At 50.4% G+C, this 15,204-nt stretch overlaps 2 protein-coding genes and 1 non-coding gene across 3 annotated transcripts; 2 read left to right on the forward strand and 1 right to left on the reverse strand.

Annotated features, from left to right (window-relative positions):
• Positions 1–331: 331 nt before the first annotated feature.
• On the reverse strand, positions 332–719 carry LOC130490170 (histone H2A type 2-C-like). The gene has a single exon (XM_056863983.1). The coding sequence runs from the start codon at positions 713–715 to the stop codon at positions 332–334; it is 384 nt and encodes a 127-aa protein (XP_056719961.1). The 5' UTR covers positions 716–719.
• A 7,230-nt stretch (positions 720–7,949) lies between these two features.
• Positions 7,950–8,020, forward strand: TRNAG-GCC (transfer RNA glycine (anticodon GCC)). Its single transcript has one exon. It is a non-coding gene; the product is annotated as a tRNA-Gly (tRNA).
• A 1,659-nt stretch (positions 8,021–9,679) lies between these two features.
• Positions 9,680–14,705, forward strand: LOC130490161 (transcription initiation factor TFIID subunit 9-like). The gene is made up of 7 exons (XM_056863976.1): positions 9,680–9,739; positions 10,653–10,734; positions 11,583–11,719; positions 12,426–12,560; positions 13,222–13,303; positions 14,021–14,134; positions 14,539–14,705. The coding sequence occupies exons 1-7, from the start codon at positions 9,680–9,682 to the stop codon at positions 14,703–14,705; spliced, it is 777 nt and encodes a 258-aa protein (XP_056719954.1).
• Positions 14,706–15,204: the final 499 nt, after the last annotated feature.

A 15,204-nucleotide genomic window follows, 5' to 3' on the forward strand; every position in this document is an offset into this window, starting at 1 on the left:
GCCGCAGGTATCATATTGTGTATCAATCTGCAGCATAATCCGCTGTGTCTCAGTGGCCATTTCTGCAGGGGAGGTTTTGCTTTGGATTTGCCGCTCTCTAGCTGCACATTTTCCCCATTCAAATTCTCAAAACTCAACAATAAGCCCCCATGCAGACTTTTGAGAATTCGGATGGGGAAAATATGCACCTACAGAGCGGCAAATCCAAGGCAAAACCTGCCATGCATGAAAGCCGGGCGAATATAAGCAAGTGGCGCGGGCTCTTTTAGGATGCGGTGGGCGGCTCTGAAAAGAGCCTTTTTTTCGGGGTGGGGGAGAAGCGGAGGCCTCCTCACTTGGCCTTGTGGCTCTCGGTCTTCTTGGGCAGCAGCACGGCCTGGATGTTGGGCAGGACGCCGCCCTGAGCGATGGTCACCCTGCCCAGCAGCTTGTTGAGCTCCTCGTCGTTGCGGACGGCCAGCTGCAGGTGGCGGGGGATGATGCGCGTCTTCTTGTTGTCGCGCGCCGCGTTGCCCGCCAGCTCCAGGATCTCGGCCGTCAGGTACTCCAGCACGGCCGCCAGGTAGACCGGCGCGCCGGCCCCCACCCGCTCGGCGTAGTTGCCCTTGCGCAGCAGCCGGTGCACGCGGCCCACCGGGAACTGCAGCCCGGCCCGCGACGAGCGCGTCTTCGCCTTGGCCCGCGCCTTGCCGCCCTGCTTGCCCCGGCCGGACATCGTTGGCTTGGCTGCTTCTGGGTTCGCTGGAAGAGGAGCTGCAACAAGCGAAAGAGCGTCTGTGGTGAGAAACGCCTCGCTCCGGCCGTATTTATTTACTCCCCGCGGCTCCGCATCGCTTCGTTCTGATTGGGCGAGGACAAGACTGTGAGGCCGGCTGTCCAATGAGAACACGAGTGCTTCCCGCCACCACTAAACCGCAAAACTTAGAGAATTATCCGAGTTTTAGTCCCCCCCCCTCGGAGCTCCTCTACGGTGATTGGATAAGAGAACGCTGTGAACCATTGGATAAGAGAACCAACGAAAACGCTGTTTTCTCTTTTTAAAATTTATTTTTATTAATGACTTTTTAGGGTACAGAAATCAAGGGAAAAGGGGTGCAGGGAAACAAACATAAAACAGTTCTCATATCTCAAACAATCTTCCTGCCGCCCACCACTACTGTTTCTTCCCGGTTCTCTTGTTCTATATAAAATACATCTTAATCTCCAATCTATTTACTTTAGCATTTATTGTTATATTGCCCCCACGCACACTTATTGTCTCTTTATTTTCTGTATTCTTTCAGAATAAATGCTTTTAATCTACTTATACTTATTACTTGAAATGGATTTCTGACCTTTCATCATTCATCGCCTAATACACTCTACATTAGTCTTTAAAACAAACATCATTTGTTAGTAACCTATTTTCTTCATCTCATACCTCTACTTATCTGAAATATCTATCATAAAATGATTGCCATTTTTGCTGATGCTCTTCAATCAGGCTCTTTTGAAGCCAACTTGTTCAGTCTCGAGATAGTGGCAAAAAAACGCTCTTTTCTCTCATGCAAAAAACAACCACAACCAGAGAGAAGAATGTGCGGACTGAGCAGCCAATGAGAGCGCGCCAACGTTTTGGGAAGGAGCCTACTAGGTCGCATCCTCTTATCTTTACCGGGAGGGTCGTGCTGGGTGCGCCACGGACCAATCGGCGGTGGCAGAGTGGAAAGTCCCCATCTGGGCGCGAGGGGGGGGGGAGATCTGGACTCTCCACGGAAACTTACTTTCTCTTGCAAAGTTCTTGGAGGGGCTCCGGTGATCTTCCGCAGATCCTTCCGCCAGAGACGACCCCTCCTTTTCCGGAGAAGCAAAGCGGGGCCACCGATCAGGAGGAGAGCCGGTAAGCACCTTCCCCGAAGGATCCCCGGGGGCAGAGAAGCCGGCTGCGAGGGGGGGGGGCGCAGGGCCATCTTAACGCATGGGCCCGATGGGCACTTGCCCGGGGGCCCCACGAGCATGGGGGCCCTATGCCAATCTACAGTGGGTAGCCGTGTTAGTCTGTTTGCAGTAGTCAAAAAGGGCAAGAGTCCAGTACCTGAAGAAGGTATCTGAAGAAGTGAGCTGTGGCTCACGAAAGCTCATACCCTACCAGAAAATATTTTTGTTAGTCTTGAAGGTGCTACTGGACTCTTGCCCTTTTTGACTATGCCAATCTGTGTAGGTTAAGTGACTTGCCATAAATAGATACTACTACACAGTAGTCTAGACTATACTAAACCTTTTATTCCTGTGAGTGGTTGTCGTAGGGGCGCCAGGACACTGGTTTGCCCAGGGGCCCATAATGCTGCTAAGACGGCCCTGGTGGGGCGGCTGGAAGAGGACCCGTGAAGAGCTGCCCGGGCCTGCTGAGATCTGCGCCTGAAGTTGCATCCCAGGACGGTGCTTTGCCGGAAAGCCTCCCCGGGCGTTCTTGGCCGTGCTGTCAGGAACACTCTTACCCCAATACGCCAAGGGGGTGGGGGGCAAGAAGTTGAGCCAAGAGGACCAGGAATTAAAAGTTTCAGAAGGGCTTTATTGCAATGAAGCGGATCAGCATTAATCCAATAAGTGAGCTCGAAGCAGCAGCATATAGCAAAGGCATTTAAAGGCCCTTTATGCACGGGAGGTTTTGCCTTGGATTTGTCGCTCGCTAGATGCACATTTTCCCTGTCTGAATTCTCAAAACTCAAAAATAAGCCCCCATCAGAGTTCTGAGAATTTGGGTTGGGAAAATGTGCATCTAGAGTTCAGCAAATCCAAGGCAAAACTTCCCAGGCATAAATGGCCAAAGTCTGCCCCCATTCGCTCTGCCCTCTCCTTTTCCCCATTGGCTGAGGTACTCAGGAGGTACAGACTTCCTGGACCACCTAATACATATCCCCTTGATATGACCCCCACACACACACACACATACATTGCATGTCTCATTATCAGCTCCTTATGCTGCCCCTGGGAGAAGATAATATTCATAAGCTAATTGCTCAGGCTCTCTAGCTTATGCCTACATACTCTGTCCTTGACTAATTACAAGAAGTTTTATGGCTTGAGTTCAAGGGAGGAAAGGAACTTCAAGTTATCTGTGCACTCTGGCTCATTGCTATGGTAGCTGGCCTTCAGCCTGGGAAGATTCCTTCCCCCTATTAACTGGTGTCTATTTGACCTAAGTTACTGATCTATTTCCTACAGTGCGGATGGAAGGGGGCAGAGGTGGCCGCAGCTTCCGGGACTTCGAGCAGGATGTCCAGCGTTTCACAAAGGCCCTTACGGAGGAGGCCAGGGCGCAGGCCAGGCAGGGCCCCAGGTCAGGATCTCGTATCTCCAGGCTCTACCGGGTCAACCGGAACCAGGCCTCCAGGGAGATCCTGGAAGGGCCCCCCACGCCCTGCCCCATCCCTCTGGAAGAGCTGCACCGCTACTTCTCGGGGGTGTTTGCCAGGGACGACGCCCCAGGTGCCCCCCGGCCTGAGAACCTGCCCCAGCTTCCCCGCTTGGAAAACCACCAAGCCCTGGGGATTCTGTTCACCCAGGAAGAAGTCTCAGAGAAGCTCAGAAGTTGCAAAAACAACTCCCCGGGGCAGGACAAGATTGGCTACAGCCTGTTGAAGGAGAAGGACCCCAAGGGCAAGAACCTGGCGGACATCTTCAAAGAGTGCTGGTGGTTCAGGCGCACGCCGGCCGCCTGGAAGACAGCCACCACCCTCCTGGTTTTCAAGCAGGGTGATCCCCAGCAGCCCGGCAACTGGCGGCCCATCACCCTCTACAACACCATGGGCAAGCTGTATGCCAAGTGCCTGGCGGCGCGCATCTCCCAGTGGGCCCAGGCGGGGAAAGCCCTCAACCCGCAGCAAAAGGGCTCCCGGCCCCAGGAGGGCTGCACCGAGCACCCCTTCCTCTTGCAGTCGGTGCTGGACGCGGCCAGGGGCAATGGGAGAGAATGCGCCGTGGCCCTGCTGGACATCGCCAACGCCTACGGCTCCATCTCGCGCGGCCACATCTTCGAGACGCTGGCGGAGTTCGGCATGCCCGAAGACTTCCTCGGCCTGCTCCGGGAGTTCTATGACGGCTGCACCACGACCTTGAAGGTGAGGAAGGAAGAAACGGCCCCGATCCCCTTCAGGATGGGACTGAAGCAAGGGTGTCCCCTGAGCTCCATCCTGTTCTCCCTGGCCATGGAACCACTCCTTCGATTTGTAGACGGCGGCTCTCGTGGCTTCCGCCTCTATGGCATGAGAGTTGGCGTATTGGCTTATGCCGACGACCTGGTGCTGGTTGCAGAGAGTGCTAGAGAGCTTCAAAACATGCTGAATGACGCCACGGCTGCCGCTAACTGGATCGGCCTGCGCTTCAACGCTGGGAAGTGCAAATCGCTCCATTTCGACGGTGGGACCCTTCAGGCAACAAAGTTCACTGTCCAGGAAGAGGGCATATCCTGCCTTCGGGAAGGGGAAACAGTCAACTACCTGGGAATGCCCATTGGCTTCCAAAGGCAGCCGGAAACCATAGCCGATGACTTTGTGGCTAACGTTGGCAAGATCAAGAAATCACAGCTAGAGCGTTGGCAGAAAGCTAACATGCTGAAATACATCCTGGTACCCAAAATTCTGCCTGCGCTGAGACATACGCATGTTCGAAAGGAGGATCTCAGAAGAATGGATTCTGAAATAACAGCAGCGCTGTACAAATGGGTCCCTCGTGACAAAAGAGGTGAACTGAAGATGGGAGAGCTGAGCGCTGTTGAAGTGGTCGCCCACGCGTTCCTGCTGCTCACCAGCCCTGATGAGGTGGTGAAAGCCGTAGCCCACGGTGCCCTTCAGGATACAGTCCACAAGAGCTTCGCTGGGGATCTTGACAAGGATGACTTGGCCTCGTACCTGAGCGGGTCCCGCAGAGATGAGGGTCAAAGCTGCTACGGAGGTTTAGCTCCCCTCTGGACCCGTGCCAGATGGGCCACTCAGAGACTCCACAGTCTCGTCCGCTGCCAGTGGATCTATAACGGAGAGCTGTGCGTCAAAGTGTCCAAACAAGTGATATTCCCAAACAAAAGGAAGACCTTGGCAAGTACTCTCAAGCATGCTGTGAGAAAGAAGAAAGACCACCAATGGAGAATGGGCAATGGCCACATGCCCTGAGGGGCCTTCATGTTCTCAAGAGCCCAGGGATTCATGCACCGTGCTCCTCTGAAGGAAGTGCTGGCAATCCCTGTTGGCACCACGAGAGATTCCCACACACTGGGCTGCTAGCTGCACTCGATGCTGTGGAAGCAAAGTCCAGCGCAGAGATGTAAGTGCCTTCTGAGTGGAATCCCTGCCCCGAAGAGTGGCATCTGCCTGAGCCCCTGGCCTCGGACGACGGCTCAGAAGAGGCATGCTGTGACTGAAGCGAAGAAAAGAATCATGATGTGCCTTAACACACCTTTGTTTTAATGTATACTCTTTTAAATGTTGCTTTCTTTTTTAATATAAACATTTTTTGAAGAAACGTTACCATTAGATGCATACTGAATATATGCTATCTCTGCTTTTATATTAACAATCATATAGTTGTTGGATTTTAATGATTTGTACATCCCATGATGTGCTTCCAACATCTAACCAAAATTCTCCTTCTGCAACTAACTCCACCGTAAGTGCTTAGTAAACTGCTTTTCCCATTCTTCACAGGCAACATTCTGAACATGTGAGTGTATCCTGTGCCTCTTTTTTGGAGCTGTGTGCCATTGGTACATGATTTTGATATATATGCGGTAAAAAAAAAGAGAATTAAAAAAATCTCAGGTATTTGCTTCCCTAGCTCATCTTGTTTTTAATCGATTCCCCTAAAAATGGCATTATTGCATCGTGAAGTGAAACATTCTCTTAATAAAAAAGAATGGTTGGTTAGCAAAATGAGCAGTCCCAAATCTGCTTCATCAAAGGAAGGGGCTGAAGAAGGCAGGAGAACGGCTCCATCTGTGTTGACATGGTGCTTGCTTGGGTTCCCTCCACACACACATCCACTGGAGTCAATTTTAAGCCCATGGTTATCATGAACACCAAATTTAAGCTTCTCACTGCTCAGGCTTCCCACCTGGTCCGTTGTACGGTGCTCGGCTGCTCCTTCTCAGATGATCCAGCCTGCCATGTGCTTGCCATCTTTGGGGGGCCATTGCCAGGACCAAGAACGTTACTCCTGAGTAGCTGCCTTCCTCAGGGTTAAAGCCAAAATTATTGCTGCTGTTCTAGTTTGGGTGACCTGGTTGGTTGTGTGGCTGTGGTGGCAGACAGCCCCATCAAAGTCATAGCCATAGTTAAAGCCATAGTTTAACATAGCATAACATAAACATAGTTTAACTTTAACATAAAGTCATAGTTATGGTGATCGTGTAGGGTTTTCAAGGCAAGAGACGTTCACAGGTGGTTTTGCCATTGCCTGCCTTTGTGTAGCAACCCTGGACTTCCTTGGTGGTCTCCCATCCAAGGACTAACCAGACCCGAATCTGCTTAGCTGCCCTGATCTTACAAGATTGGGCTAGCCTGGTTCTGTCACTACTGAGTCATTTCATGTTTAAGCTACTAATTATGGGCCAGAATTAAAACAGCTACACTTTGAACAACAGGAAAAGAGAAAATCCCAGGGTTCGTTTTGGTTTCTAACAAGACCTCATTGGGGGGGGGGGTTGTGGGCAGGGGAGAAGAATGAAAATGTGATGCAGAGAGGAAATTGAAACTCATATAAGTGAATTAACCAAGATACAGAAGGGGTGGGATATAGAAGATATTGCCTATGTAGTGAGAGCTGCCCCAGCTCCCTATTAAGTCTTGGAGGAGGTAAATAGCCTTGAACGTGGTGATGAATTTTAAGTCAGCAATTTCACACTGGACTACCTTTGCAGTTCCCCTGTTGGAGAACAATGATCTTTGAATCAGCAGCAAAATGGCTAAATATAAAGCCTTAGTATCCTGTTATATTAATTCTGATGTCAATGGGTTGTTGTTTTTTAATATTCCAGGCACGGGGGGAAATCAACATATGATACAGTGAGAAAAAAAGTGTGTGTGTGTGTGTGTGTGGGGTAAGTTACCCAGGCCCTGGATCCCTGGGAGGCTTTGCCTCTGGTTGCTTGGAATGTGCAGTCAGAAAAGCATTCAGGAACAGAGATAAGAAGCCAAGGCCAGCATGTGCCCTCCTACACATTCCCAACTCCACTCGTACTGGTCAAAAAATATTTTAAACCTTTTCACTGCAGTAACCAGGGCTGCTTGAAGGAACAGAAGGAGAAATCTCTTATGGAAATTATGGGATGATCCACAGCATGTGCAATGGCTTGCAGTCTGGGTTGCCAACCTCCAGACTGGAGATCAGTTGCCCTGGAGGAAATGGAACCTTCAGTGTGAAGACTCTATGGCAGTGGTTCTCAACCTTTTTTTGCTCCGTTCCCCCTTTTCACCATTGTTCAGAATATAATCCCCCCCTTCCCAAAATAGTCTGTCTCAAAAGGTGCATTCCAAATAATATGCACTTTGCTGAATAGTGGTCCCAATTCCCTCCCTGGAACCCTAAAATCCCCCCCAGGGGGGGACTTTCCCCCTTGTTGAGAACCCCTGCTCTATGATATACCATAGATTCTAGGTGAAATCTATCTCCAGACTCCCTCCTCCATAGGCATCATGCCCAAATCTTCAAGAACTTCCCCAGGCTGGAGTTGGCAACCCTCCCCAGCGTAAGGAAGCCTTGTGGCCCTGAACACCACCTGGAAGTGGACTGTGGCTATTTAAATATGTATTCAGGGTGTTCTCTCTTGGCTCCTGGTGCTTTAAACTCCAAAACGTGCAGCAACAAGCTCAGGTTAAAATTGCTTGGGGCACATTGTACCGATTGTTCTGTCAACTCAGCCTTTAGACATCTTGAAAGACATATAAAAACAATCATGCGGATGCCACTTTTCATGCAATGCATTGGTGGTTCAGTGGTAGAATTCTCGCCTGCCACGCGGGAGGCCCGGGTTCGATTCCCGGCCAATGCAACGCTTCATTTTTTTTTTCTTTTGCAAATCTCCCAGGCACGCTCCATTCATTCTTGCATCAGAGGAGGGAATCGTCCTGCTTTTATTCTCCTGTCTCCTCCCCAGCCCACTAAAACGCTGTGCCTGTTCTTTCCAGTTCAGTTTCTCATCCCTGGGGGAGGGTCCCGATGGCAGCAGCATGCGGGAAGGGGCGGGGGCTCGATCTGGGTGGTTGACTCTTCCATATGTGGGTGTGCAGTTGCTTTGCACTAGACGTGGGTGCGAAATGCACAAAAATGCTTTTGCGCCTTCTGAAACCAGCATCCGGCGATTATTTTTTCCTGTACGGGGCAGCCCCACAATTGCCATCTGGGTGGCGGAGGGGGGGGTTGGTTGTTGATTTTTTAAAAAATTGTATTGTCCATGCACAAGACAAAACGGTGCCCCTCTTTAGGATCGTGCGGTGCTGCTAACTCCTCCGCCCCTGCAGCTGTGCGTTGCTCAGATCTTGCAAACTGAGGGCCGTGGCTTCCTTCATTGAGTCAATCCATCCCTTGTTGGGTCTTCCTCTTTTCCTGCTGTCCTCAACTTTTCCTAGCATTATTGTCTTTTCCAGTGAGTCTCGTCTTCTCATCATGTGACCAAAATATGATAGCTTCAGTTGAGTCGTTTTAGCTTCTAGGGTCAGTTCTGCTGTTTTGACGGGATGTACTAAAACGCATGACGAGCCAGCCCATCGGAAGCAATGGGAGAGGATGCCCAGCCCATTGAAGAGAATGGGAGCCTGGCGTGTCCGTTGACTTGCATTGGCTCCTCTCCCATTGTTCCCGATGGGCTGGCTTGTCATGCGTTCTAGTACATCCCTGAAGATAATTCACAGTGGGTCGCCGTGTTAGTCTGTCTGCAGTGGTAGAAAAGGGCAAGAGTCCAGTAGCACCTTCAAGACTCACAAAAATATTTTCTGGCAGGGTAGGAGCTTTCGTGAGCCACAGCTCACGAAAGCTCCTACCCTGCCAGAAAATATTTTTGTGAGTCTTGAAGGTGCTACTGGACTCTTGCCCTTTTCTACTACCTGAAGAAGTGAGCTGTGGCTCATGAAAGCTCCTACCCTGCCAGAAAATATTTTTGTGAGTCTTTAAGGTGCTACTGGACTCTTGCTCTTTTCTACTATCTGAAGAAGTGAGCTGTGGCTCACGAAAGCTCACACCCTGCCAGAAAATATCTTTCAAAAAGGGCAAGAGCCCAGTAGCATCTTAAAGACTAACAAAAATATTTTCTGGTAGGGTATGAGCTTTCGTGAGCCACAGCTCACGAAAGCTCATACCCTACCAGAAAATATTTTTGTGAGTCTTTAAGGTGCTACTGGGCTCTTGCCCTTTTTGACTACTACAAACAAACTAACACGGCTACCCACAGAAAATATCTTTGTTAGTCTTGAAGGTGCTACTGGACTCTTGCCCTTTTCTACTAGTACATCCCTGCTTTGACAACCCCTCCCCCCCAAAAAAAGCCATTCTCACTTATTGCAGGCGGCAGAGGGAAGGGCGGAAGGAAGGGCAACGGAGCCTCGGCTTCACAGTCCTCGCTGCACATGCGCAAGAACGGCCCGGGGGAGGGAAGGCGCGCATGCCCAGTGGGGCTGGCCGAGGCCGCTTCGCCCCTTTTCTCGGCTTGGCGGCGATGGCGGCGGTGGAGGCGAGCAAGGTGGCCTCGCCTAAGAGCGCCCCGAAGGATGCCCAGGTAGGTAGGTAGGTAGGTAGGTAGGTAGGTAGGAAGGAAGGAAGGAAGGAAGGAAGGAAGGAAGGAAGGAAGGAAGGAAGGAGAGTCGAGGGGCAGAGAAGAGGGGGGCACGTGGGGAGGGCCGGTAACATGCAGCTGGGCGTCGAGTGACCCAGAGCTCTGTGCAATTCGAAAGCCTGCACAGAAGCTGGGCTGGTCCACAAAAAGGCTCTCGATTTTTGCCTGAGGGGGGGGGAAACCGCCTCCCCCCAAAAGTTTGCAGGGATGCCACCTTGGGGCGGGGGGTTTCTGTGTCTTTGCCTCCTGCAACCTTGCTAAGAGACCATTTCGCTTGGTGAAAGCCCCCAAGATAGAAACGCCAGCAAAGCAGCGCAAAGATTGCAGAGAATTCAACGCAAACTGTGGAACTCCCTGCCCCAGGATGTGGTGATGGCTGCCAACTTGGAAGGCTTGAAGAGGGGAGTGGACATGTTCATGGAGGAACATGTCTACTAGTCAAAATTAATACTAGTCATGATGCAGACCTATTCACTCCAGCATCAGAAGAGCATGCCTATTATCTTAGGTGCCGTGGAGCATAGGCAGCGGCTGCAGTTGTCTTGTTTGTGACTTCCTAGAGGCACCTGGTTGGCCACTGTGTGAACAGACTGCTGTACCTGATGGGCCTTGGTCTGATCCAGCAGGGCCGCTCTTATGTTCTTAATTTAATTTAGCTCTGATTAACTGTGTGCCTAAGTAATAATGTGCTGGCTGTTTTGAACTTACACACAATGTGGCCAATGCAGCGTGGATTCGAATTTGGGTTTCCCAGATCCTAGTAGGACTCTTTAACCACTACTGTCAACTTTTCTCTGGGTTCACCATCAGATGTGGAAGTTTAAAGCATTCCTTTTTGATTTCTTGGACTGGACAGGTGATGGCCCAGATCTTGAAGGATATGGGGATTACTGAGTACGAGCCACGGGTTATAAATCAGATGCTGGAGTTTGCTTACCGTAAGTTTTCCTTGTGCTGTGGTTTATCTCAATGTGTCTAATATTTATGTACCCCTCGCTTTACATTTCCCACTCTCTCGATTTCTTTTCCACCCCAACCCTAGAAATATTATTTAACTGGATAATGTCGGTAATCTCCCAGCAGTTCCTAGCTCAATTGGTGGCCAATATTTTTTCCTAAAATATCTTGCCAAAGTTCCACAAAATGCTGGGAGCTTCCAAGCTAAGTGTCCTTCTGGCCTCTCTTGAAGCACCTCCAAGTCCAGTGAGATGCTGGAGGCCAGGATTGGCTCTTTCCTTTGGGGAAGAGGCAAGTGGACTCCACTTTTGGGGATCACTGGTCTAGCGATTGCATTTTTTATTCTGCTCTTCCTCCATAAGGCAGCCTGTGTTGTTCTCCTCCTCACAAGAACCCTGTGAGGTAGGTTAGGCTGAGAGAGCCATGACTGGGCCAAGGCCAGCTAGGGAGCTTTACGGCAGAGTGGGTGCCACATTAGTCCATCGCTCTAACTACTATAGAAGAAAAAGAAGCGTTGTTTTTTATATGCCGACTTTCTCTACCACTTAAGGGAGAATTAAACCGGCTTACAATCACCTTCCCTTCCCCTCCCTACAACAGACACCCTGTGAGGTAGGTGGGGCTGAGAGAGCTGTGACTAACCCAAGGTCACTCAGCTGGCTTCATGTGGAGAAGGGAAACCAACCTGGTTCACCAGATTAGCGTCCACCGCTCCAAACCACCGTTTTTAACCACTACACCACACTGGCTATACTACACTGACTTTATCTTGTAGCTGCAAGAAGCCACATAGCCATTGTAAAGTTTCTGGATTTTTGTTTCCTGAAAGGATACGTGACAACAATCTTGGAAGATGCCAAAATTTATTCCAGCCACGCAAAGAAATCGAGTGTCGATGCAGACGATGTGAGGTTGGCTATCCAGTGCCGGACGGATCAGTCGTTCACCTCTCCCCCTCCCAGAGATGTATGCTTGCTCTTGTGCTTTAGGGGGAAAGAGATCAGTTCATACTTATTTTTACAGCGTCCTTCCTGAACTGTAGCACATAGCTTAGGGCAGGAGTCCCCCACGTGGTGCCTGTGGGCGCCATGGCATCTGCCAACACCTTTCTTGGTGCCCACCGTGTTTTTAGAAAGTGAGTGGGGCTCTTGTCCAGGAGGGTTCTGATTGGCTGATGCTCCACCTCCTATGGAAGCCATTTTGTGGTTGCGCCCACGGCCCCATGTCAGACGTCTAAAGGTGCCCACAGGCTGAACAAGGTAGGGTAACGTAAGCCAAAGAGAAGGTCCCTGTTCCAAGGAGCTTATAGTCTTACTTTCAGTAGCGGGGGGAGGGAGGAGAGCCAGTGGGAGTGAGCCGAGAGTAGGGTTGCCATCCTCCAAGTGCTACTAGCTGGAGATCTCCCGCTATTACGACTGATCTCCAGCCGATAGAGATCAGTTCACCTGGAGAAAATGGCCGCTTTGGCAATTGGACTTTATGGCGTTGAAGTCCCTCCCCAAACCCCGCCCTCCTCAGGCTCTGCCCCCAAAACCTCCAGGTATTTCCCAACCTGGAGCTGGCAACCCTAGCCGAGACGTCTGCATGTGGTCAAGGGCCTAGACTTTGGAAAGGAGTGATTTGAAGTAAGGAAGATCAAGAAGCATGAATTAATACTGCGTCCCTTTTCCAGTTTTTGCTAGATATCGCACGGCAGAAGAACCAGATGCCTCTGCCGCTGATTAAGCCGTACTCGGGGCCACGGCTGCCCCCGGATAGGTACTGCCTGACAGCGCCCAACTACAAGCTGAAGTCCTTGCAGAAAAAGGTGGGAGTTGGAACTGGTGTGTGTGTGTCTGAGGGATTGTATAATTGGTCTGAGGGATTGTATAATTGTCGTACTGAATGGAGCTTTCCTGCCAAGCTGGTTGGTAAAAGGTAAAGGTCGTCCCCTGTGCAAGCACCGGGTCATTCCTGACCCATGGGGTGCCATCACAGCCTGACATTTACTAGGCAGATTGTGTTTATGGGGTGGCTTGCCATTGCCTTCCCCAGTCGTCTACACTTTACCCCCAGCAAGCTGGGTACTCATTTTACCAACCTCGGAAGGATGGTAGGCAGAGTCGACCTTGGGCCGGCTAACTGCAACCGACTTCCGTCAGGATCGGACTCAAGTCGTGAGCAGAGCTTTTGACTACAGTACTGCAGCTTACCACTCTGTGCCAGGGGGCTCTTACCAAGCTGGTAGCAGACCCAAAAGCTGCTCTCAGCAGTGATAGAAAGCTGAGAGTGTGGGACTGGCCCAAAGTCACCCTGCAGGCTTCCATGGCAAAGTGGGGATTCGAACCCGGGTCTCCTAGATCCTAGTCCAACCCTCTAACCACCACGTCATGCTGATGGTGGCCGTTTTAGACATGGCAGATCCTAGTCCGGCACTAACCGCTACACAATGTTGGCTGTCATCAGTCCTAAGTATTGCTTCTTTCCAGGTTTCTTCCTCCACTGGAAGGATAACCGTGCCGCGGCTGAGCGTCGGAGCAGTAACCAGCAGGCCCAGCACCCCGACTTTAGGTACTACTCCACAGCTTGGATGAGTTGCGCTCCTCTCTTGCTCTGTCCCTTTTCTGTGACCCTCTGTGCTGCTGACTCATTGGTACTGTTTTGGCCTGGGAGCTGAGCCCCGTCCCTGGGCGGGGTGGTGGGGAGAGTAGCCATGCCGTCTTCTCCCAAGTGTTTTCCACGTTGCCACACCTCCTCCCTAGGGGCATCTCAGTTCTGCACCTGGGTAACCCAAAGTCATTTATTGAATGCCCCATCCTGTCGATCATATTGATTCACTCCATGTAATCCGCCTTGAGTCCCAGTGAGAAAGGCAGACTATAAATAAGGTAAGTTTAGCCATGTTTAAAATTTAAATAAGTGTGTCCTTATGTACTGTTTGAATCATGCCCTACCTAAAGTGGCTGTTGGTTCTTTTTAGACTTAAAAAACAAAAACAAATGTTAATTTAATTTGCTTTTAATTTTATTTAATGGTGTTCATTTCAGGGAACTTGGTAACTAAGAGCTTGAAAAAAACCAAACAAAAATGAACAAAATACTGAGTCGGATACTGAAAATAAAAAAAATAATGCATAACTATATGATGTATTTAATGTACTTTTTTTGTTTTCAGTATTAAGCATATTTTGTTCATTTTGGATTGGTTTTTCTCAACCTCTTGGTTACCTAATTCATTTCAGGGTTTGATTTTCTCCCACCTTAATTTTTTCTTCATGGTGAATTTCAGGGACTCCTTCGGCACAGACGGTCTCTGTTTCGACCAAAGTCGGGACCCCGGTGTCACTGACAGGGCAGCGTTTCACGGTGCAGATCCCTACACCCCAAGCATCGGTCAAGTCAGGTAAAAACAATCTGGAAGTGCTGTGCTTGTCTCGCACTAGCAGGCCGTCCAAGAACTCTCTCCCATCCAAGTACTAACCAGGGCCGACCGACCGACCCTGCTTAGCTTCTGAGATCTGACAAGACTGGGCTAGCCTGGGCCATTCAGGTCAGGTTGTGACTTGCCTGTTGTGTGCAAAATAAGCCCCTTGGGATATGTTTGCCAGCTTTGTAGAACTGGTGTTTCTTTTGTCTGCCATGACTAAGTGGAGGGGGCTGGGCCTGGGACCAAACCCCACAACTGGTACCCTGGAAATGGGGAGAATCAATCTCCTGGTGATTTAAAAACAAAAGTCTTCCCCGCAACCCCAAGGCAAAGCTTTGGAAAACCAGCGTTCAGTTTTTTGCCTCCATTTCCTTTCTCAGCAGCTCCAACCACGCCGACGGTGCAGAACGTGCTGATCAACCCCTCCCTGATGGGCTCCAAGAATATCCTCATCACCACCAACATGGTGTCGTCACAGAACACCGCCGGAGAAGTGAACCCCTTGAAAAGGAAGCACGAGGAAGACGACGACTATGACAACTTGTGAAAGCTTCCGAAGGTCCTACAGGGAGGTTTTCCCATTTGGGACTGGCCGAAGCGGGCGCTGATTGGCAATGATGGGCCCCCGTGAACTGTTTGTGCTCAGTTTAAGTCTCGCTCTGTATCACCTAGAGAAAACCAGGGCAGTCCTTGTGCCCCTGGCTAAAGAAGTGTTTAAATCGCCAGGGCAGGCAGAGCACTTTCTTGGCCTCGCCTGCTCCTTGGCATGGAAGTAGATAAGCAGGGGGTGGGGGGTGGGAAACCATCTTTCTGGGCTGCACCATTTCAAACTGTGGGGAGGGGCAGAATCATTTTCAAAATGTTCCACCACCTACAAAGGTCTCTCCCCCCCACCATACTACCTTTCCCCCTGGAAGTTCTCTTAAAAAAAAGTGAGCAAGCATTCTGCTGTTCAGTCCCCTAAATGGTAAAGCCCTTCCAATGAGACATCACAGAGGGCTTCCGCTTGTCTGTTTTTAGTTCTTTCGCTGCCAGGAGGAAGCCAG

The sequence above is a fragment of the Euleptes europaea genome, chromosome 18, assembly GCF_029931775.1.
Source record: "Euleptes europaea isolate rEulEur1 chromosome 18, rEulEur1.hap1, whole genome shotgun sequence".
Taxonomy (NCBI): domain Eukaryota; kingdom Metazoa; phylum Chordata; class Lepidosauria; order Squamata; family Sphaerodactylidae; genus Euleptes; species Euleptes europaea.